The sequence below is a fragment of the Tachysurus fulvidraco genome, chromosome 13 (genome assembly GCF_022655615.1).
Source record: "Tachysurus fulvidraco isolate hzauxx_2018 chromosome 13, HZAU_PFXX_2.0, whole genome shotgun sequence".
Taxonomy (NCBI): Eukaryota; Metazoa; Chordata; class Actinopteri; order Siluriformes; family Bagridae; genus Tachysurus; species Tachysurus fulvidraco.
Genome location: NC_062530.1, coordinates 26204098 through 26229097, shown reverse-complemented (window position 1 = coordinate 26229097; position 25000 = coordinate 26204098). Strand labels below are relative to the sequence as shown.

The following is a 25000-nucleotide window of genomic DNA, read 5'->3' as shown; positions in this document are numbered from 1 at the left end:
TGTCTATTGTATCACATTTGCATTGTCTTGTATAGTGTTATTTATGTCTGTATTGTATAGTATAGTGTTATTTACGTCTGTATTGTCTGTATAGTATAGTATTATTTATGTCTGTATTGTTTTGTATAGTATAGTGTTATTTATGTCTGTATTGTTTTGTATAGTATAGTGTTATTTATGTCTGTATTGTTTTGTATAGTATAGTGTTATTTATGTCTGTATTGTATAGTATAGTGTTATTTATGTCTGTATTGTATAGTATAGTGTTATTTATGTCTGTATTGTATAGTATAGTATTATTTATGTCTGTATTGTCTTGTATAGTATAGTGTTATTTATGTCTGTATTGTCTTGCATAGTATAGTGTTATGTCTGTATTGTCTTGCATAGTATAGTGTTATTTATGTCTGTATTGTATAGTATAGTGTTATTTGTCTGTATTGTATAGTATAGTGTTATTTATGTCTGTATTCTATAGTATAGTATTATTTATGTCTGTATTGTATAGTAGTGTTATTTATGTCTGTATTGTATAGTATAGTGTTATTTATGTCTGTATTCTATAGTATAGTATTATTTATGTCTGTATTGTCTTGTATAGTATAGTGTTATTTATGTCTGTATTGTATAGTATAGTGTTATTTATGTTTGTATTGTATAGTATAGTGTTATTTATGTCTGTATTGTATAGTATAGTGTTATTTATGTTTGTATTGTATAGTATAGTGTTATTTATGTCTGTATTGTATAGTATAGTGTTATTTATGTCTGTATTGTATAGTATAGTGTTATTTATGTTTGTATTGTATAGTATAGTGTTATTTATGTCTGTATTGTATAGTATAGTGTTATTTATGTCTGTATTGTCTTGTATAGTATAGTGTTATTTATGTCTGTATTGTATAGTATAGTGTTATTTATGTTTGTATAGTATAGTATAGTGTTATTTATGTCTGTATTGTCTGTATAGTATAGTGTTATTTATGTCTGTATTGTCTTGTATAGTATAGTGTTATTTATGTCTGTATTGTCTTGTATAGTATAGTGTTATTTATGTCTGTATTGTATAGTATAGTGTTATTTATGTCTGTATTGTATAGTATAGTGTTATTTATGTCTGTATTGTCTTGTATAGTATAGTGTTATTTATGTCTGTATTGTCTTGTATAGTATTATTTATGTCTGTATTGTATAGTATAGTGTTATTTATGTCTGTACTGTATAGTATAGTGTTATTTATGTCTGTATTGTCTTGTATAGTATAGTGTTATTTATGTCTGTATTGTATAGTATAGTGTTATTTATGTCTGTATTGTATAGTATAGTGTTATTTATGTCTGTATTGTCTTGTATAGTATAGTGTTATTTATGTCTGTATTGTCTTGTATAGTATTATTTATGTCTGTATTGTATAGTATAGTGTTATTTATGTCTGTATTGTATAGTATAGTGTTATTTATGTCTTCTGTACTTTTGAGAGTCACAAACAGCTGGGACCAAATTCCTTGTGCATGTCAACACACTTGGCCAATAAACCTGATCCTGATTCTGAGTGAAATATTAATCAAAAAAATAACTTTGTGTGTGTGTTTTAGCTATGTATATTTTATTTGACTGATCATAGTTCATACATCACCTAGTTATATCAGCTGATACTCATGGTATTATCATCATCATCATTTTCTTCATCACTGTTTTTATTCATCTGACGATTACGTCGACTATCTCAAGCCGTTTGTGTTTGTGATTAATCTCCTCTAACGTCTCATCACACAGTTATTATTATCACCTGATCTGATCACCAAGGTCTGTACGGTGAACAGAGCATTTCAAGGTTATCTCCATCTCTGAGCCCTGAGAGTAGACAGAAGTAATCAGGTGCTTTAAAAGGGTCAGATGGAGAAGCACTGGTCAGTCAGAGAGTGTTGGTCTTCTGGAGCTGATCTTGAGGCCAGTGAGCAGAAGTGAAGGAGTTAAATGGAAGAAGATCTGAGCTTCATCCAGCCTCCTTTAATCATCTAACCCCAGGACAGATCTGCTCCAACTTGGTCACTTGTGTCCTCTCACTGTTACTAAGCAGCTATTCGGGTGTATTAATGGATGAAATGGAGATTTAACCCACAAGACAAGTGACATGATGATGATGATGATGATGAAGATAACATGTCGGTTACAGATCCTTACCTCAGCGACGTGAAGTCCTCGGATTTCGGGTCCAAGTGCAGCCATGTTATTACTCATCCTCCTGCCGAGTGGACACAGATCCGCGACAACACGAAGAATAATAATCCGTTAGTGTAGCTTCTACTTTAGCTCGTGTTCAGTCCCGGGATTAAATCACCAGACGTGTCGTAGTAACAACGCTGGCCATCTTCTTTCCGTCCGCTTCCTTCCGCTCACCACGCCCACTTCCAGTTAACCACGCCCCTTTTCCTTATACCACGCGTTCTCGTCAGGGTTGCCAGTTCGCATTCCTTTCATTCTTTCGATCCAACTTTTTTTTCGACCCCTAGAATAGAATCAGAATCAGAATCAGGATCCGGTTTACAGGCCAAGTGTGTTGATACACACAGGGAATTTGGTTCCAGCTGTTTGTGACTCTCAAAAGTACAGAAGACATAAATAACACTATACTATACAATACAGACATAAATAACACTATACTACAAGACAATACAGACATAAATAACACCATACTATACAATACAGACATAAATAACACCATACAAGACAATACAGACATAAATAACACTATACTACAAGACAATACAGACATAAATAACACCATACAAGACAATACAGACATAAATAACACTATACTATACAAGACAATACAGACATAAATAACACTATACTATACAATACAGACATAAATAATACTATACTATACAATACAGACATAAATAACACTATACTATACAAGACAATACAGACATAAATAACACTATACTATACAATACAGACATAAATAACACTATACTATACAATACAGACATAAATAATACTATACTATACAATACAGACATAAATAATACTATACTATACAATACAGACATAAATAACACTATACTATACAATACAGACATAAATAATACTATACTATACAATACAGACATAAATAACACTATACTACAAGACAATACAGGCATAAATAACACCATACAAGACAATACAGACATAAATAATACTATACTATACAATACAGACATAAATAACACTATACTACAAGACAATACAGGCATAAATAACACCATACAAGACAATACAGACATAAATAATACTATACTATACAATACAGACATAAATAATACTATACTATACAGACATAAATAATACTATACTATACAATACAGACATAAATAACACTATACTATACAAGACAATACAGACATAAATAACACTATACTATACAATACAGACATAAATAATACTATACTATACAATACAGACATAAATAACACTATACTATACAATACAGACATAACACTATACTATACAATACAGACAAAAATAATACTATACTATACAATACAGACATAAATAATACTATACTATACAATACAGACATAAATAACACTATACTATACAATACAGACATAAATAATACTATACTATACAATACAGACATAAATAACACTATACTATACAAGACAATACAGACATAAATAACACTATACTATACAATACAGACATAAATAACACTATACTATACAATACAGACATAAATAACACTATACTATACAAGACAATACAGACATAAATAACACTATACTATACAATACAGACATAAATAATACTATACTATACAATACAGACATAAATAATACTATACTATACAATACAGACATAAATAACACTATACTATACAAGACAATACAGACATAAATAACACTATACTATACAATACAGACATAAATAATACTATACTATACAAGACAATACAGACATAAATAACACTATACAAGACAATGCAAATGTGATACAATAGACATTATGAGTATTAAATATAAATACAGAATATATGACTGATTATGTACATAAAGTGTGGGAAGTGCACAGTGCAAATAACAATATTGTGCAATACAATACAGCAGCAGTATTGTACAATATACAGCAGCAGTAGAGTGTGTAATATATACAGATGATGTGATGACTGATAATGCAGCACTTATAGATATGAAGCAGTGAATATAATGATGGTGAGTTGTTAATCAGGGTGATTGTCTGGGGAAAGAAACTGTTCTTGTGTCTGGCAGTTTTAGTAAAGAAAGTTCTGTAGCACCTGAGAGAAGGGAGGAGCTGAAAGAGGTTGTGTCCAGGGTGTGAGGGGTAGGTGGTGATTTTTCCTGCCCGGTTTCTGGTTCTTGTGTCATACAAGTCCTGGGGAGTGGGCAGGGGGGCACCAATTATTTTCTCCTCTGTTTTTACTGTGCGTTGCAGTCTGTTTCTGTCCTGTTTAGTTGCTGCACCAAACCAGATGGTGATTAGTTTTGCTCTGTTAAAGTCTCCAAGGATAATAAAAAGAGAATCCGGATTATATCGTGTGTGAGGTAATATACTGTAGTGAGTGTGTGAAGTAATATAGTGCATGTGTGATATAATATAGTGTGTGTGTGAAGTAATATAGTGCATGTGTGAGGTAATATAGTGCATGTGTGAGGTAATATAGCACTTGTGTGAAGTAATATAGTGTGTGTGTGAGGTAATATATCCTGTGTGAGGTAATATAATGAGTGTGTGAAGTAATATAGTGTGTGTGAGGTAATATATCATGTGTGAGATAATATAGTGAGTGTGTGAAGTAATATAGTGCGTGTGTGAGGTAATATAGTGTGTGTGTGAGGTAATATAGTGCATGTGTGAGGTAATATATCATGTGTGAGGTAATATAGTGAGCGTGTGAGGTAATATAGTGCTTGTGTGAGGTAATATAGTGTGTGTGAGGTAATATAGTGCATGTGTGAGGTAATATAGTGCGTGTGTGAGGTAATATAGTGTGTTTGTGATGTGATGTAATGTAGTGCATGTGTGAGGTAATATAGTGCGTGTGAGGTAATATAGTGCGTGTGTGAGGTAATATAGTGAGCATGTGAGGTAATATAGTGCGTTTGAGGTAAGATAGTGTGTGTGTGAGGTAATATAGTGCGTGTGTGAGGTAATATATCGTGTGTGAGGTAATATAGTGCGTGTGTGAGATAATATATTGTGTGTGAGGAAATATGGTGCAATATAACATCACACAAACACTATATTGCCTCACAAATGAACTATGTTACATTACGCACGTATATGACATCATATACGTGCGTAATGTAACATAGTTCATTTGTGAGGTAATATAGTGTTTGTGTGATGTTATATAATGTATGTGATGTCATATATCGTTTGTGATGTAATATAGTCCGTGTGCAATTATTCAAATACTAAAATTTAAACAATAATAACATATAAATGTGATTTATCTTCAGTAAGCGCTTTATTCTGTTCAGAGACATCACCAACATCTAGGAACAAGTTAGCATAGCCAATCCATGTACTGGTGTGTTTTTGGAAGAAACCAGAGTGAAGCCCACACTGACTTTAACACAAATCATTTCAAAAATGTCTTTTGGTGTGTTCAATTCAAATTAAAGCTTAGAAGATATTCTAGTATTTATTATGTAGTTTGGAGCAAAAAAAAAAAAAAAAACAACAACTACAAAACTATGCTACACTAAACTAATACTAACAAAATTTGTTAAGGAGAGTAAATATTGAACATGCAATTTCAGTTTAATTCCAGTAATAATTTATAATATCTTCAACAGGTAATATAGTGCATGTGTGGTAATATAGTGCATGTGAGGTAATATAGTGCGTGGGAGGTAATATAGTACGAGGTAATATAGTTTGTGTGTGAAGTAATATAGTGCGTGTGTGAGGTAAAATATCGTGTGTGAGGTAATATAATGAGTGTGTGAGGTAATATAGTGCATGTGTGAGGTAATATATCGTGTTTGAGGTAATATAGTGAGTGTGTGAGGAAATATAGCGTGTGTGTGAGGTAATATATCATGTGTGAGGTAATAGTGTGTGTGTGTGTGTGTGAGGTAATATAGTGAGTGTGTAAGGTAATATTGTGCGTGTGTGATGTTATATAATGTATGTGATGGCAACATCGTGTGTGATGTAATTTCGTCTGGAGGAAAAAAAAAACAACTACAAAACTATGCTATACTAAACTAATACTAACAAAATTTGTTAAGGAGAGTAAATATTCAAGATGTAATTTAAGTTTAATTCCAGTAATAATTTATAATATCTTCAATAACTTTAAAACACATCAGATAACACATTATAGAAGAGTAGTTGGTGTTATTTTGGTGTTTTGTCCTGTCCACTCGACATTTGACTGAGGAATGATGACGCCATCTACAGGACAAACACCTGAACATTCACAACAAAAGCGATTAGAAAGTCAGTAGATTGGAGTCTAAAAATGTTTTAATAATCACTTTATTAAATGTTTATTAACTCGCACAGTAAATGTAATTACAATAGTATAAAATATAGTAAACATCTGAACTTTATTTCCCAAAGTCATACTGTTTGCTGACTGTACCATATTCATATAAATATATTTATATATTTTATATTTTATTACTATTATTTGTACAGATAATCCAACATCTACTTTTATTGTAACAATTTTATTCTTCTTTTAGGCCAACATTTATCTGCATGTCATAATGTGCAACGTTGTGTATGAGAGAAATAAACATTTAAAACTGAATACAATAAAATCAATGAATCAAACCAAATGAAAAACAAACAAACAAACAAACAAACAAACAAACAAACAAACAAACAAACAAACAAACAAACAAATAAACAAGGAAAACAAAAACAGAAGAGTAAGTTTAAATCTATTCCTAAGCCTTAGATGAACTGAAATTCATTCCTTCTTTGTGAAGCTCAGTACTAAATGAAAGCCGGTTTTCATTATTCAGGATTATGGTGGACTTTATTTGCTCCCACTGCAGTGAGGAAAGTGGAACTGTGATACACAGGCCTCGGGTGTGCACCTAATAAAAACAACAACAAATGACGTTATATTTTATCCACTGTAGACAACACACACACAGACACACACACACACACACACACACACACACACACACACACACACACACACACACACACACACACACACACACACACACACACACACACACACACACACAGCCTCTTTATTTGGTGATAGATAAAACATGTAGTGTTTATCTCTCTCTCTCTCTCATTCATTCTCTACCGCTTATCCGAACTTCTCGTGCCTATCTCAGGCGTCATCGGGCATCGAGGCAGGATAAACCCTGGACGGAGTGCCAACCCATCACAGGGCACACACACTCTCATTCACTCACACACTCACACACTACGGACAATTTCCCAGAGATGCCAATCAACCTACCATGCATGTCTTTGGACCGGGGGAGGAAACCGGAGTACCCTGAGGAAACCCCCGAGGCATGGGGAGAATATGCAGAGTCCACACACACAAGGTGGAGGTGGGAATCGAACCCCCAACCCTGGAGGTGTGAGGCAAACGTGCTAACCACTAAAACACTGTGCTCCCATGTAGTGTTTATGTTATGTGAAAACAAGACAGGAACATTTGAAGAACACTTTCTCAAAAAAATAAAACATCAGTTCATACACACAAGTAGATTTATAAATGTTTAGTGAGATTTATCTCTCAACTTAAGGTTGAAATAATATATATAATGTGTTCATGTATCAGAAACATTGTTGACTAACGCACCATTTCCCAGTACCTGGTCTGGAGACACATCTAATGCTCTTGAAGCCCACGTAGTCTTCTGTTTTCCAGTTCCAGCTCCCTGATTCTTGCTCTGAGCTCCTCAACATCATCCTCTGGGTTGTTTTGTGCTGCTGTGCCTTCATTTAGCATTACCATTTCCCTAATCTCCTCAAACTCATCACAGAAGCGTTGAAGTTCATTCTGAGGACCAGACATGGTGATCTTGAAGATATTGTTTTCAGCACGTCTCTTAGTCATCTGAAAAGACAGGTTGGTTGTAATCCTTCTCTGGATCACACTCATCCACAGTCCAGGACGAGTCGGTCTTAAGAACAACATATGAAGTCTGTCCTGCTCAAAAACCCTATACAGAACATCTGGGTTTTCTTCAACTGTTCTGTGTCTGTGTGCTTCTTTTTGTTGTTTATTCATTGTAGCAGGATCAACTCCATCATACATGTCCCTAACCCGGTCCATGTCTGTCAGTCTGGCTCCTGCCATGTGTCTTCCTTCACTTGTGCTATGAACAGCTCGCTGTAGCTTTAATACTCATGAAGAACATGTTACCCAACTGCAAGAGGAGGAAGAAAGGAAAACGAAACTTTAGGAATCCAACAAGTCACGTGATTTGTGTGTGTGTGTGTGTGTGTGTGTGTGTGTGTGTGTGTGTGTGTGTGTTTGTGTGTGTGTGTGTGTGTGTGATGTTATATAAATGTAATGTCATATATTGTGTGTGAGGTAATATAGAGCGTGTGCTATGTTATATTGTGTGTGATGTAATATAGTGTGTGATGTCATTTAGTGTGTGTATAATGTAGTATGAGGAGTGTGTAATGAGATATGATGTGTGTATGATGAGGCATGGTGTGTATATGATGTAATATAGCAAGCGTAGCCTATATGTCATTTGATGTAATTGGCTATATGACCTTAATTCAATTGTTCAAATACTTACATTTAAACAATAATATATCAATGTTATTTATCTTCAGTAAGCGCTTTATTCTGTTCAGAGACATCACCAACATCTAGGAACAAGTTAGCATATTCAATCCATGTACTGGTGTGTTTTTGGAAGAAACCAGAGTGAAGCCCACACTGACTGTAACACAAATCATTTCAAAAATGTCTTTTGGTGTGTTCAATTCAAATTAAAGCTTAGAAGATATTCTAGTATTTATTATGTAGTTTGGAGCAAAAAAAACAAAAACTATGCTACACTAAACTAATACGAACAAAATTTGTTAAGGAGAGTAAATATTGAACATGCGATTTCAGTTTAATTCCAGTAATAATTTATAATGTCTTCAACAGGTAATATAGTGCATGTGTGAGGTAATATAGTGCATGTGAGGTAGTGTGTGGGAGGTAATATAATGCGAGGTAATATAGTTTGTGTGTGAGGTAATATAGTGTGTTTGAGGTAAAATAGTGCGTGTGTGAGGTAATATATCTTGTGTGAGGTAATATAGTGCATGTGTGAGGTAATATATCGTGTTTGAGGTAATATAGTGAGTGTGTGAGGAAATATAGTGCATGTGTGAGGTAATATAGTGCGTGTGTGAGGTAATATAGTGAGCGTGTGAGGTAATATATCGTGTGTGAGGTAGTATAGTGAGTGTGTGAGGTAATATAGTGCATGTGTGATGTTATATAATGTATGTGATGGCAACATCGTGTGTGATGTAATTTAGTCTGGAGCAAAAAAAAACAACAACTACAAAACTATGCTATACTAAACTAATACTAACAAAATTTGTTAAGGAGAGTAAATATTGAACATGCAATTTCAGTTTAATCCCAGTAATAATTTATAATATCTTCAATAACTTTAAAACACATCAGATAACACATTATAGAAGAGTAGTTGGTGTTATTTTGGTGTTTTGTCCTGTCCACTCGACATTTGACTGAGGAATGATGACGCCATCTACAGGACAAACACCTGAACATTCACAACAAAAGCGATTAGAAAGTCAGTAGATTGGAGTCTAAAAATGTTTTAATAATCACTTTATTAAATGTTTATTAAATCGCACAGTAAATGTTATTACATGGCTATTATATGCAAAAAAATATAGTAAACATCTGAACTTTATTTCCCAAAGTCATACTGTTTGCTCACTGTACTATATTCATATAAATATATTTATATATTTTTATATTTTATTCCTATTATTTGTACAGATAATCCAACATCTACTTTTATTGTAACAATTATATTCTTCTTTTAGGACAACATTTATCTGCATGTCGTAATGTGCAACGTTGTGTATGAGAGAAATAAACATTTAAAACTGAATACAATAAAATCAATAAATCAAACCAAACGAAAAACAAACAAACAAACAAACATGAGTAAGTTTAAATCTATTCCTAAGCCTTAGATTAATTGAAATTCATTCCTTCTTTGTGAAGCTCAGTACTAAATGAAAGCCGGTTTTGCTCCCACTGCAGTGAGGAAAGTGAAACTGTGATACACAGGCCTCGGGTGTGCACCTAATAAAAACAACAACAACAACAAATATCATTATATTTTATCCACTGTAGACAACACACACACACACACCACACACACACACACACACACACACACACACACACACACACACACACACACACACACACACACACACACTTACTGTACAAAGTGAAACTTTGAGCGTCTTTATTTGGTGATAGATAAAACATGTAGTGTTTATGTTATGTGAAAACTAGACAAAAACCTTTGAATAACACTTTCTCCAAAAAATAAAAAAACAATAGTTCATACACACAAGTGGATTTATAAATGTTTAGTGAGATATATCTCTCAACATAAGGTTGAAATAATTTATATAATGTCATGATGTATCAGAAACAGTGTTGACCAGTACCTGGTGTGAAGACACATCTAATGATCTAGAAGATCACGTAGTCTTCTGTTTTCCAGTTCCAGCTCCTTGATTCTCTCTCTGAGCTCCTCAACATCATCCTCTGGGTTGTTTTGTGCTGCTGCTCCTTTATCTAGCATCATATTTCTCCTAACATCTTCAAACTCATCACAGAAGCGTTGAAGTTCATTCTGAAGACCAGACATGGTGATCTTGAAGATATTGTCTTCAGCACGTCTCTTAGTCATCTGAAAAGACAGGTTGGTTGTAATCCTTCTCTGGATCACACTCATCCACAGTCCAGGACGAGTCGGTCTTAAGAACAACATATGAAGTTTGCCCTGTTTATAAACCCTTAACAGAACATCTGGGTTTTCTTCAAGTGTTCTGTTTATGTGCGCTTCTTTTTGTTGTTTATTCATTGTAGCAGAATCAACTCCATCATACATGTCCTTAACCCGGTCCATGTCTGTCAGTCTTGCTCCTGCCATGTGTCTTCCTTCACTTGTGCTATGAACAGCTCGCTGTAGCTTTAATACTCATGAAGAACATGTTACCCAACTGCAAGAGGAGGAAGAAAGGAAAACGAAACTTTAGGAATCCAACAAGTCACGTGATTTATGTGTGTGTGTGTGTGTGTGTGTGTGTGTGTGTGTGTGTGTGTGTGTGTGTGTGTGTGTGTGTTATTCTGAAAAAGGGGTGGTTTTAACATTATGTGATAATTAATGTGGTAATTATCTGATTAATATACAGTACAACCATACAGTAATATACAGTACATTTATACAGTAATATACAGTACAACCATACAGTAATATACAGTACAATCATACAGTAATATACAGTACATAGAAATCAGGTGGAAAATAAAAGCACAGGTCTTACGTCATAGGCATAATTATCAATAAACTAACATTCACTTAAAAAAAAAACAATGATTCATCAGTGATCTATTAATTGATTCAGTAAATGATTCGTTAAGTGATTTGTTAAACGATTAAGTGATTCATCAAGCTATTAATTAAGGGCATTACCTGATTACAATTATGTATTAATAGTAATAATTACTATTGATTATTCATCTGTTTTTAAAGGTAAAATTTAATTCTTTAACTTACATTTTCAGGTGAAAGAATCAACATCAAGATTCTCCTCTGGACCAGGATATGGAAGGTGCTACTCGGTGCTACCTGGAGTCTGCCTAGATACCTTCAACAAACCTTCTCAAAGCTCAATCTTTACTCCACAAAGTTAAAAATTCATAAATCAATTTGATTAAATAGAAAATGTATAACAATTCTTCTAGTTAATGGAAAGACCCTCATTTGAGGAGAACTTATTTATGTAAGCAACCGTAGAGGAGCTCAGAGGAGTGTGACAGCACTGAGGGTGGAAGATGAAAGTGTGTGTATTGATGTTACAACACCACAAAGATTTGGTTTCATTCATTCATTCATTCATTCATTTGTTTTCTACCGCTTATCGGAACTACCTCGGGTCACGGGGAGATTTGGTTTTAATGTAAATTCAATAATGCATGCATTTATCTTACAATAAAACATTAAAAAAGTCCCAATCAAACAACAGGATGAGTTTCAGAGAAAATGAAAAGAATTTGTGAATATCCAATATTACTGTCTGCCACGCAGGAGGCAAAGAGGAAGGCCAAAGAGGAGGTACTGTATATGGATGTAATTAATGAGGATATGAAGCTGGTGGGTGCAAGTGTTGAGGATGCAGAAGATAGGGATAGGCGGAGAGAGATGATTCGCCGTGGTGACCCCTGAAGGGAAAAGCCGAAAGAAGAAGACTGTCTGCATCATTGGTGTTATGTACAGTATTAAATGTGTATTTTGTTACCAAGAAAAAGCCACAGCATTCCTGCTCTACAGATTCAGAAGAAAAAAGTTCTAATTCAGCACAGTAATTCAAAATTTCAGTATTTATTTGTCTAATGCTTTGGTGTGTGATGGGCAATTACAGTGTTTGTGCAGTAATCTTATCCTGCTTTACGTCAAAATGATATGAGAAAGAAATTTACTTGGCAACCGGTGAGGTATCAAGAACAAAATTTTGAGTTATCGGGTCACTGTAAAAGATCAGTAACGTTAATATAAACCTCTGCTCAAGAGTCACGGGTCACGTTAGCTTACTAACGTAACTAGCCGCGCACGACGAATTAAGATCGCCATTATGATTCTACAATTCTACAAATGTTCCCAAATACGGAGGAGAATTCTTGTAAGACGAAATCTTACAGTATTACGGAAGCAGGACAGAGCTGGCATCTAAACATGAAAGACTCTCTTTTTTCTATGGCTTAAAATAAATCCTGCATGTAAGGCCATGTGGATGGCGGGATGGGGTCGTAATTTATTCCGTTGTTTTGTTTTGGTTGCCGTCACTGCAGAAATCCCCGCTTCACACGGATAGCATGTCGGAAATGTCGATAGGGATGTAAGTGCTGTGGTGACAATCTCAGGGTATTCCGCCATGACTTTAATCCAGAACACCGGCAGAGTTTCTAACTTTCTAACGACGTCTGTTTCATCTCATTTTTGCTAATTTGTGGGTTAAATTTGAGCAAACACAATATACACGTACACCAAGCACTGTTAAACATGACAAAGTACCGGTGAACAGAGAGAAGAGCGATACACTCCTTCCCTCAACCAAAGCTACAACGCCACTGCCACTCACAGCCGCTCAGCTCCAGACGTCACCTAAACCCGGCCCGAGATCACGAAATTTTGGGCATGCGCGGTATTGGTGCGGCTTTAGGTGACGTCCCTCAGCTCCCGGTTAACCTCTCGTCCATGGAAGAGAAAGACACCACAGTAAATAAAATGGAAATAATTTAATGTTCCTTGGGCGGCCCGGTACCATTTGGTCCACGGACCGGTACCGGTCCGCGGCCCAGGGGTTGGGGACCACTGCTTTAAAGTATCATTCAATACAACCAAATACAAACATTCAGGACTCGACAATTCGGATGTTTTCAAAAGTTTATTCCATCACCCAGGAGAAAAGGATCAATGTGTATCTTCCTCTTTACTTTGAGAGATAAAGGGAGAAGTCGAGCATTTACTTACTACAGGTGCATCTCAATAAATTAAAAAATAAATTCATTTATTTTAGGAATTCAACTTAAATAGTGAAACTTGTGTATTATATAAATCATAAATTATATAAATATAAATATCTCAAAAAAATGTAATACTTCATAAGACCAATAAAAAACATATTTAGTGAAATTTTGGAAAGTATGTTCATTTACTTTATATGTACTCAATACTCTGTACAGTAGGGGCTCCTTTTGCTTTAATTACAGACTGAGGTGATCAGTCTGTGGCACTGCTAAGGTTAGGATAATTTGACAATGGCCTTCAGCTCATCTGCATTTTTTTGTCTCTTGTTTCTCATTTTCTTCTTGACAATAGCCCATACAGTAGATTCTCTATGGGGTTCAGGTCTGGTGAGTTTGCAGGGACACCAACACCACGGTCATTTAACCAACTTTTGGTGCTTTTGGCAGTGTGGGCAGGTTCCAAATCCTGCTGAAATATGAAAACAGCATCTTTAAAAAGCTGCTCAGCAGAAGGAAGCATAAAGTGCTTTAAATGTTTTGGTAAACATGTGCAGTGACTTTGGTTTTTATAAACACAGTGGACCAACACCGGCAGGTGACATTGTACCCCAAATCATCACAGACTGTGGAAACAACACTGGACTTCAAGCCACTTGGTCTATGAGCTTCTCCACACTTCTTCCAGACTCTAGGACATTGGTTTTCAAATGAAGTACAAAACTTGCTCTCATCTGAAAAGAGGACTTTGGACCACTGGGCAACAGTCCAGTTCTTCTTCTCCTGATGTTGTCTGTGTTACAGAAGTAGCTTAACAATAGGAATATGACAACTGTAGCCAAATTCCTTGACACGTCTGTGTGCGGTGGCTCTTGATGCCTTGACCCCAGCCTTCCTTGTGATGTTCACCCAAATTCTTGAATGGATTTTGCTTGACAAGCCTCTTAAGGCTGCAGTTCTCTCACTCGGTTATACGACTTTTTCTTCCACACTTTTTTCCTTAGACTCAGCTTAAACAGCTTGTTTGGCAATGAATGTTTGTGGCTTACCCTCTGTTACGGTTCAGCCCGGACTGTTGGCCATGTACTTCTGTTCCGTCACGTGTCGAACCTGCCCTTGTTTACTCCTCCCCGTCTCTGCACAACTGTTCCCTGTCTGTTCATTGACATGTCTATTTAACCGTCGCTACTTCGAGGACTTCGGCCCTAATGCTCGGCTGTGGACGTCGCTCGGCCCTCTCTGGCTTTGCCACCATGTGCCTTGCTCCCCCCATCGGCCTGGCCGGGTGCTTTGCCCCCCATAGGCCTCGCCGTGTGCCTTGTTCCCGCCATCAGCATCCCCGTGTGCCTTGCTTCCCCCATCGGCCTGGCCGGGTGCTTTGCTTCCCCCATCGGCCTGGCCGGGTGCTGTGCTCCCGCCATCGGCCTGGCCGGGTGCTGTGCTCCCGCCATCGGCCTGGCCGGGTGCTTTGCTCCCCCCATCGGCCTGGCCGGGTGCTGTGCTCCCCCCATCGGCCTGGCCGGGTGCTTTGCTCCCCCCATCGGCCTGGCCGGGTGCTGTGCTCCCCCCATCGGCCTGGCCGGGTGCTTTGCTCCCCCCATCGGCCTGGCTGGGTGCTTTGCTCCCCTCCATAGGCCTCACCGTGTGCCTTGATCCCCCCATATGCCTCACCGTGTGCCTTGCTCCCCCATTGGCCTGGCCGGGTGCTGTGCTCCCCCCATCGGCTCACCGTGTGCCTTTTTCCCCCTATCGGCTCACCGTGTGCCTTTTTCCCCCCATCGGCTCACCGTGTGCCTTGCTCCCCCATCGGCCTGGCCTGGTGCTTTGTTCCCCCCATCGGCCTTTGCAGGTGTTTTGAGTTGATTAGCCGATTGGCATGACACCATATACTAATATTTTCAGATAGTGAATTGTTTTGTTTTTGTTAAATGTGAGACAAAATCATCACAGGTAAAAGAACCAAAGACTTATAATACACACATTTCACTATTCGAGTTAAATTACTGAAATAAATGAACTTTTCCACAACATTCTAATATATTGAGATGCATCTGTATATTACAACTATTTAAAAATATTAAAAAAAAAAAAAGTTTCAGCTCAGTGATGAAAGGAAAGCAGGAAGTCACCGGCCTGTAATCTCCGCCTGTAATAGTTTAAAAGAATAAAAAATTCAGTACATTGTAAATAAACAGACAGAATATTTGAGCTGTCTATATTTGTGCTGCTACAACACAGAATATTGGTAATGAAGTAAAATAATGCTTTAAATTGTAGGTATTTCTATTCAAATCAGACAAACAGTGTAGGAATTACAACTTATTAGTTTTTGGGCCAGTTTGTTTTATTAGGAGACAAAAATATGACATAATAATACATTAATATCATTATAATTATTTAAAATGATGCTGAGTTTGTTCCTGATGCTGGTTGAATTTGAGCAGATAATTCTCTCTACACTTCAGAATTCATCCCAACCAACATTAAATAACACCCCCACACACACAGCATAAATCCGTTGATGCCTCTGTGCATTAAAAATCAACTTAAAACAAACTCTCGACCTTTTAGCTGCTTAATTTTAAATAAGTAATGAAACATTTTCCTGAAACCTAGTAAAGCTGAGTACATCCTGTTTTACACACCTACCAATCGTCTGTAAAGCATCGCAATTTCCTCTTCCAGCTCCCTGATTCTCACGTTGAGTTCCTCGATCTCAGCCACATAGTTCCTCTCTGCTGCTCTGTTCTGAATGTTTTCCTGCACCTGATTATAGAGCTGATCAAAAGACTCACAGATATATTCGAGGTGATTCTCAGGACCAGACATGTTTATGATTGGTAAATGACCCCTTATAGGACGTCTCTCCGTCAGCTGAACAGAAAGGTCAGCTCTGCTTCTGTCCTGAATCCTGTCCTGAATTACCTTCTTCCACTCTTCAGTGTCAGTTGGCATGAAGAGCAGCACATGGAGTTTTCCCTGTCGATAGATTCTGAATAAAACATCTGGATTTCTGTGAAGAGTTTCATCTCTGTATGCTTTCTTTTGTCTTTTGGATGTTTCATCTAGATTAACTCCCTCGTACATGTCTCTGATCAGGTTCCTGTCCCTGACCCGGTTCCTGTCCCTGACCCGGTTCTCTGTCATGTTCCTTCTTTCTCTATTGTTCCCGAGCAGCTCCGTCGTCTTTTATACGTTTAATGGAATTTCAAGTGGAGGGAAGTGAGGGAGAAACGAAACTTTCTGGATCGTCAGTGTCACCTGATCTTACATTTACATTTACAGCATTTGGCAGACGCCCTTATCCAGAGTGACGTACATACAGTAAGGGCTTAAATCTCTATCAATGGATACATTAATGCTGGCTCACTAGGTTACAGACTTAAGATACCACGAGTTTAAATCATTGTTCAAAGTTACAATGAAAAAGTGTCAAAGGGTTTTTTATTTATTTATATATTTTTTTCAATAAATACAAAAAATAGGGAAATAAGTGCTAGTTGAAGTGTTTCCTGAATAAGTAGGTCCTCAACCACTGTTTGAAAATAGCAAGTGACTCAGTGATCAGAAAATAGCCAGTGATCTTAAACATGTTCTTACAGGAATCACTTGTGGTTCTGTTTCCACCTGAAAATACTTATATATTTATATATTACAGTATATATTGTGGACGAGTCCCTGGTAAGCTTTCTGCTGATCTATAACTGGGTTTTTAATAATTTTGAAATTATTATTTAAATTATTTAAAAACATAGAACAGTGAATGATGCCTTTTAATTAATTAATGAATTAAAAAAAAAAAGATTTTATTATTCTATCCACTATATAGGCTGTATACGAACAACAGTGAACAAGAAAACGTTCCTCTAAGAAAAAATATAACAGATAGTAGATATTAACATATAAAACCATTTATCTGCCAATCTTTAACTGGATTTTTAATAATCTCAATTAATTATTAGTTAAAAAAATTAGCTTTCACAGTCATATTATACGAATGGCATTGGGCTTTTATCACAAAACCTCTGAAGTATGTTTATGTAAGGTCTCGTTATTGTTCCGTTTGTATAAAGTTCTGCTTGGACTCATTTACATTTAGGACATTTGGCAGGAGCCCTTATTTAGAGTGACATTAAAAAAGTGTCTATCATTCAATGCAACCAAATACAAGTACGAAAAATACAACAAAAAACAATAAAACATAAGTTCATTTATGTTTAAAACAATATACAATAAAAACAACATTAAAACAATAAAACATAAGTTCATAAGCTACTTTAAATATTTCAGGAAGAGGTTCAGTCTTCACCCGACGTTTGAAGTTCAGTTCAGGGTTCTCATTTATAAAACTGCCAAAAATGACTTACAACAGAAAATATTCCGATTAATAAAACCGTGCGTAGGCACACCTGTAAGCAATGTTCCTGCAGATGTGCGTACGTGAACCAGCCTCATATCCCGCCCTGTACATGCCCCATTTTTACACGCCCATTACACGCTCCACAACTGCGCGGGCATGAGAGTGGACCTCGTTATAATGAGTTTCCTCTGCACTCTACAGGTTTAAAAATGGGGTAATGTCGACCTGTTCTCGCACAGTGTAGGGGAACGTGATGTATCGACTACCCATATTAAGTATACCATTCAAAACGACAGATATTGTGGCACTCAGGGAGGGCTGTGATATACCAGATCTATAGGGTGAGATGATAGATTCCAATAGAATTATTTCATATACGAAAAGGTTTTAGACACAAAGTTGAGGATTACTTATAGTTATTTTTTTTTCCCTGAAACTCGTTCTCTCCTTATTCTGCTATTGGCGTAATCCTCCAACAGTGCCAGCAGTGCCATCATGAAGCATTACATAATCGGATCACCGGAGGATTTATATGTTTCTAGCAATTAGACTGATCGTTAACACCTTGACAAAATCACAGAATTCATTTGTGGGTGAAAATTTAAGACGGAAATCTTATAGTGAACACATACTTCTTCATGACGGTTTTGTAATGAACACCGTAATAGTTAGGACCGATGATGAGTAGCGATTGGGCTTCATGACTGTATTTGCAGACTTTGACATTTTATGATATGTGTACATTAAGGAAAATATTTTGTTTTTACACTGTGTTCTGCAGTTCTGTAATAAAAAGGTATTTCATGCTATTCTGTATGACATGTAGTCGCGCCATCTCCTCCTGCGCTCCCGTTGTGGACAATGTGACTGTAAGGCAGCGCTGATTATTATTATTATTATTATTATTATTATTATTATTATTATTATTATTATTATTATTATTATTATTATTTTAAATACGTTTTGAATTATGTTTGGATTTTACTAGATGTATATAGCCTAATACAATCGTCACAAATAACACTGTTAGATTTAATCTTCATGATAATGTGGATATAACGCATGAAATGGAGTGAAAATTATATGTCATTAATTCTAATCGTTTTTCTCACATATATTTTCTACAACCTAACTTCAGTTCACAACCTCACCATCTGTGTTGCCAAGTCCCTTTGTCTCCAGAATGTGCATACACACGTCTCAAAGTTTGCTTAAAGGTGCGCACATTCTCCCGTTAAGTTTGTTTTTTATAGATCACAACATTTGCGCGACAACTGGCATACGTACGTTTCCAGCCCCGTTTTGTGCGTACGCACGCTTTATAAATGAGACCCCAGATGTTTTCAGAAGTTTATTCCATCACCAAGGAGAAAAGTCTCAACGTGTATCTTCCTCTTTACCCAGAGAGATTATGGGAGCAGTCGAGCATTTATTCAACCACTTAACTATATTACAACTATTTTAATATATTTTTAAAATATACAGCGCAGTGATGAAAGGAAAGCAGGACGTCACCGGCCTTGTCTTTGGCCTGTAATCTCCTCCTGTAATAGTTTAAAAAAGGAAAAGATCATTACATCGTACTGTATATAAATAGACAGAATATTTTTGCTGTTATACAACATAACATTGGTGGTAAAGTGAATAATAATGAATCTGAGCTCAAGGTGCAGCTTTAATTTAAAGGTATTTCCATCCACATAAGACGAACAGTGTAGGAATTACACCACTTATTAGTTTTTGGGCCAGTCTGATTTTGGGCCATTTTGTTAAGTGACCAAAAGTAATTGGAAAAGTGACATAATGATACATTAAACCCATTGTGAATTATTTTAAACAAATTTCCAGTGATGTTTGAATTCGAACAGATAATTTTCTCTACACTTCAGAATTCATACACTTCTCTGTTGAATCTGTGCATTAAAAATCAACTTAAAACAAACTCTCAACCTTTAAGCTGCTTAATTTAAATAAGCACTGAAACATTTTCCTGAAACTCAGTAAAGCTGAGTACATCCTGTTTTACACACCTACCGATTTTCTTTAAAGGATCTTGACTCCCTCTTCCAGCTCCTTGATTTTCACATCGAATTCCTCCTTCTCAGCCTCATCGGTCCTCTGTGGTGCTGCTCTGTCCTGAATGTTTTCCTGCACTTGATTATAGAGCTGATCAAAAGACTCACAGATGTATTTGAGGTCATACTCAGGACCAGACATGTTTATGATTGGTAAATGACCATGTCTCCCCGTCAGCTGAACAGAAAGGTCAGCTCTGCTTCTGTCCTGAATCACCCTCTTCCATTCTTCGGTGTCAGTTGGCATGAAGAGCAGCACATGGAGTCTGTCCTGTTTAAAGATTCTGAATAAAACATCTGGATTTTTGTGAAGAGTTTTTTCTCTGTGTGCTTTTTTTTGTGCTTCAGTCATTTTATCTAGTAGCTTAACTCCCTCGTACATATCTCTGACCCGGTCACTGTCCCTGACTCGGCTCTCGGTCATGTTCCTTCTTCCTCTATTGTTCCCGAGCAGCTCCGTCGGCTTTTATACATTTAATGGAACTTCAAGGGGGGGAGGTGAGGGAGAAACTACTGTAAACTTTATGGATCATCAGTGTCACATGATCTTAAACATGTTCTTACAGGAAACAGGTGTGTTTCTGTTTTCACCTGAAACTACAAAACTTATATAATGATATTCACGTGATGGTAAAAATGGAAGATTCATAATAAGTGATTCATCAAATGAGTCATCAAATGATTCAGCTGCTGTAAAGGTCGGTATTGAATTTTTCCTTTCGATACATGATCTTAAACATGTTCTTACAGGAATCAGTTGTGGTTCTGTTTCCAGCTGAAACTACAAAACTTATATAATGATATTCATGTGATGGTAAAAATGGAAGATTCATAATAAGTGATTCATATGATTCAATTGTTAAATGAGTCATCAAATGATTCAGCTGCTGTATAGGTCGGTATTGAGGTTTTCCTTTCGATCTAAGGTAAAAGTATTGTAGTCCAAACCCTTACAGTATCAGGTGGAGATACAAGTGTGTGTAAAACTACGGTCACGATAACAGATTCTAATGATAGAGAATGAGAATAATACAGCCCTGTGACGGTGACACCTGTACAGCTCAGTAACACAGGTTACAGACTCGAGGTAACACTCTGTACGGCGCACACGTCATCTTACCTTTTAGTGTTTTCTCTCATTTTATTTCACGTCCTTCATCATCTACAATATGACAGACCCCTCTGAAGATGCTAAAAAAATCTTTATTTATTTCATGCGATAACTGAGGTTAGACATGCAGTACAACACTGATTAGTAACTGTCACTTCTGAGGAAGGTACATGTGATATTTTATGGATATAAACTGGTTTAAACTTCATCATCGGTGAATCGTCTTTGTAGAGAAAAATTGTACAAAGTAAGTTGCTCTGGCACTTTATTGTAGGTTAATGACTGATTTATCTGTTTAAAAATCCCAGAGCTCGTGATTCGAGAAGCAGACACATGCATTGCTTTTAGAGAATCGAACAGAGTAAATAATCTGCACTGTGAATATTTCTGCAGAAGATGGTAATGACGCTTTAATCTTTCAGGCTGCTGAAGGATTTCTCGCTCCTGTCTGCCATGAAGTCTTCGATCTCCTGGACGGTGCGCGGGACGCAGGTGAACAGCTCCCCGTGGTCCATGTGGCATGGACACAGAACCCAGGTCGACCTTCAGCATGTCGTCCACATTCCCGTGCAGGATGCCGATCTTCACCAGCTCCTCCAGGTGAACCCTGTCAGCCAGGCGGTGCATGTCGGTCCATTTCACACCTGCAGAGCCAAAAAAAAAGACTTCTGTTATTCCACTAGGGGGCAAACTAGAGCAATAAACTTGTAAGTGAAACTGAATTGTTCACTCAGCGTTCTCAACGTACACACACACACACACACACACACACACACACACACACACACACACACACACACACACACACACACACACACACCCACACACCCACACCTGGGGGGTATTCCAGAAAGCAGGTTATGTGACATACCTAGGTATGTTTAAGGGTAAGTTCGTGGATAACCTCAACTTTCGGCTCCAAAAACGGAGGTAACTTTCTGGGTATGTATGTAACCATAGCAACTCGGGAGCAGGTTATGTTTCAGTGTAACTTCGTTGCAGAAGGTTGCTGAGCATGGCGTACCCTTTTGATGAGGATCCTGTGGACGTAGAAGCACAAATTATACGAGTTTTTTTCGTCGGGAGAGGGTTATAAGACCGCGTATGTGTTTGCATACCCTAATAAATATTTGAAAGAGCGTTATCGTTTTTCAAAAGATTCGTTAGTTTATTTAACACGTCTTTTAAAACCGCATATCGCAAATATGACCGCGGTTCTGCGCTTAGCACTTAGGTTTTTTGCGTCTGGCCATTTTTTGTATAGTGTGGGCGATTCAGAGCATGTGGGAAAGGCAACTGTGTGTAGAGCCGTTCGTACAGTATGTCTGGCACTTAAACAGTTCTTACCCACGTTTGTGCAGTTCCCTGGCCATAAACCTCTGCTTGTTATTAAAGACGAATTGTAGTAGTAAAATCTATGACGCATATTTAATATTTAGTCATATTATTTATATCTGTACATGTATTCATTATGTGCACACACACTTCATACTTCCATAACTTTCTGTTTCATGGTTTCCAAATGTAATTGTGTGCATTGATGGCACACACATTCCTATTAAAGCTCCACCAATAAATGAGCGAGACTATGTCAATAGGAAATCTATTCATAGTATCAATGTGCAGGTAACAACTTAATTTTTTCCCTTCTTAAAATCATTAAAGTCATTACTTTTTCCACTAACTAGGTAATATGTGAGGCAACACAAATCATTACCAATGTCGAGGCAAAATGGCCAGGATCTGTGCATGATGCCAGAATTTCCCGTGAGTCATCATTATGCCAGACATTTCAGCAGGGTACGTTTTGCGTTATACAATTGTTTTTTTTTTTTTTCCTTTTTACATTCTAATTGTGTTGTACACTTCAATCATTACAGGACAGTACAATGGTTACTTGCTGGGGGACAAAGGATACCCTGGTCTGTCCTATTTAATGACACCCTACCCTGAACCACAGACACGGTTTAACGTGACTCACAACCGAACACGAGCCAAGGTGGAGATGACTATAGGGATCCTCAAATCTCGGTTTCAGTGTCTGCGTGGGCTCCGGGTTAGTCCAAAGAGGGCATGCGACATTTTAGTGGCTTGTGTTGTGCTTCACAATATTGCCACTATAAGAGGAGAGAGCCACCCTCCTTGTATTGAGGAAGATGGCCCAGAGGAACACCTACAGATTTTAGAGGCCAACAGAGACAGAAGACTTTTGAGAGACAGGATCTGTCAATTACTTTTATTATTTTTTTTGCACTGGTCTGCTAGGCAGGTTATTTCTTTATTTCCTGAAAAACAATACAAGTAAAATTCAATAAAATGTTTTTTTTTATATTGCTTTACACATACATACACACACACACACACACACACACACACACACACACACATATATATATATAAAAAACACATACACACACACACACACACACACACACACACACACACACACACACACACACACACACACACACTTTTAACATGCAACAGATTAATATTCAGACAAGTTCTCACCTTTAGGCGATGCTCCAGCAATTCAATTTCAAGTGCTGCTTTTTTAATGAGGAGCAGTTTCTGTTCCATTTGAAGCTGTATAAGGTCCATCTCCATGTCACTTTTTCTTATTTGTTTTTGAAGATGGACCTTATACAGCTCCTTTGCTGGACACTAGGAAGGTGGAAAAAATTTAATGAATGAGATTGTTTGGTCAGACAATAAAATTCAAATATGGACACCTGGACACAAATTCTTACCCTGCTTAGATTGTGTGCTGAGGTTGAAGGACCCTCATGTGTGGGCAAATCCCTAGGTATGTACTGTGAAAGGACAATGACAGTTTGTTACTCTAATGCAAAAAGGGTCCATACATTATAATGGTATGCATCATACCTCAGTGGATCTACCAGCATTGTCCACTTCTTTCACAGCAGATGTGGTCTCTTCATCGTCATCTTCATCCTACAGGAGAAATATTCAAGTATACATTATCTGGCAAAAAAAAAAAAAACCAACCCAAAAGCATCTAAAGGTACCTGACAACAAATCACTTACAACTGTAACAGACTGTGTTCTTTCTGGAGGGTCCAATAATACAATCCGTCCATCAGTATCTATAAGAACACACAACCCATTAAATTCTCAATATTATCAAAGAAAATAATACATGAAAAGAGTAACATGTCAGACTAAGATCACAGTAGCCTATACATCATATGCAGTTAAATAAAATAAGCCTACATAAAAATTTATCTTGTTCAAAAAGCCTTTAAGTGACAGATAGTAGTTTATTAGGACAAAAAATTAAAACAAATCATAGAGGTAAACTAACATTTCACCATTTTGTCACCATCACTTGTGGTGCATGGTGTGTGCGAGGAACTGCCCCCTGGAATGCCAGCAACCACTGGTCACCCTTTATTAAGGGACAGAGCCAGCTCCTCAGATGGGGTGAGGGGAGGTGGTGGTGGGCCCCCGCCAGTTAGACGGGCTTCAGTCTTCTTTCTATTATCTACATGACAGAATGAATATACTAAATCCTGTTAGAATAATAGTTCAGTAATTGTGTAATTAAATATTACCTTTTTGCAGAATGTTTTTGTGTTTCATTTTGACTTTGCTTAAATTACAACTTTGGTATTGGCTCCCGTTTTATTATAATGCAAAATAATGAAGTATGACTTATACATCCTTTTGAATAT

The 25000-nt window shown here is 36.8% G+C and overlaps 1 protein-coding gene and 4 long non-coding RNA genes across 5 annotated transcripts in view; 1 reads left to right on the top strand and 4 right to left on the bottom strand.

Moving 5' to 3' along the window:
* LOC113635223 (E3 ubiquitin-protein ligase NEDD4-like) overlaps positions 1 to 2534 on the bottom strand; it is a 25235-nt gene extending 22701 nt beyond the window's left edge. Inside the window, exon 1 of the mRNA XM_047822616.1 lies at positions 2185 to 2534. Coding sequence (XP_047678572.1) covers positions 2185 to 2241 — 57 coding nt within the window. The 5' untranslated portion in view covers positions 2242 to 2534. The remainder of the gene's footprint in view (positions 1 to 2184) is intronic.
* Positions 2535 to 6479: 3945 nt separating this feature from the next.
* Positions 6480 to 8771, bottom strand: LOC113635187. The gene is made up of 3 exons (XR_003438772.2): positions 8757 to 8771; positions 7815 to 8372; positions 6480 to 7064 (listed from the first exon to the last, which is right to left on the bottom strand). It is a non-coding gene; the product is annotated as an uncharacterized LOC113635187 (long non-coding RNA).
* Positions 8772 to 9799: 1028 nt separating this feature from the next.
* LOC113635181 lies at positions 9800 to 11225 on the bottom strand. The gene is made up of 2 exons (XR_003438771.2): positions 10678 to 11225; positions 9800 to 10300 (listed from the first exon to the last, which is right to left on the bottom strand). It is a non-coding gene; the product is annotated as an uncharacterized LOC113635181 (long non-coding RNA).
* Positions 11226 to 19457: 8232 nt separating this feature from the next.
* Positions 19458 to 20879, bottom strand: LOC113635334. Its single transcript, XR_003438803.2, has 2 exons — positions 20154 to 20879; positions 19458 to 19663 (listed from the first exon to the last, which is right to left on the bottom strand). It is a non-coding gene; the product is annotated as an uncharacterized LOC113635334 (long non-coding RNA).
* Positions 20880 to 22185: 1306 nt separating this feature from the next.
* On the top strand, positions 22186 to 23647 carry LOC113635219. The gene is made up of 3 exons (XR_003438780.2): positions 22186 to 22247; positions 22994 to 23105; positions 23186 to 23647. It is a non-coding gene; the product is annotated as an uncharacterized LOC113635219 (long non-coding RNA).
* Positions 23648 to 25000: the final 1353 nt, after the last annotated feature.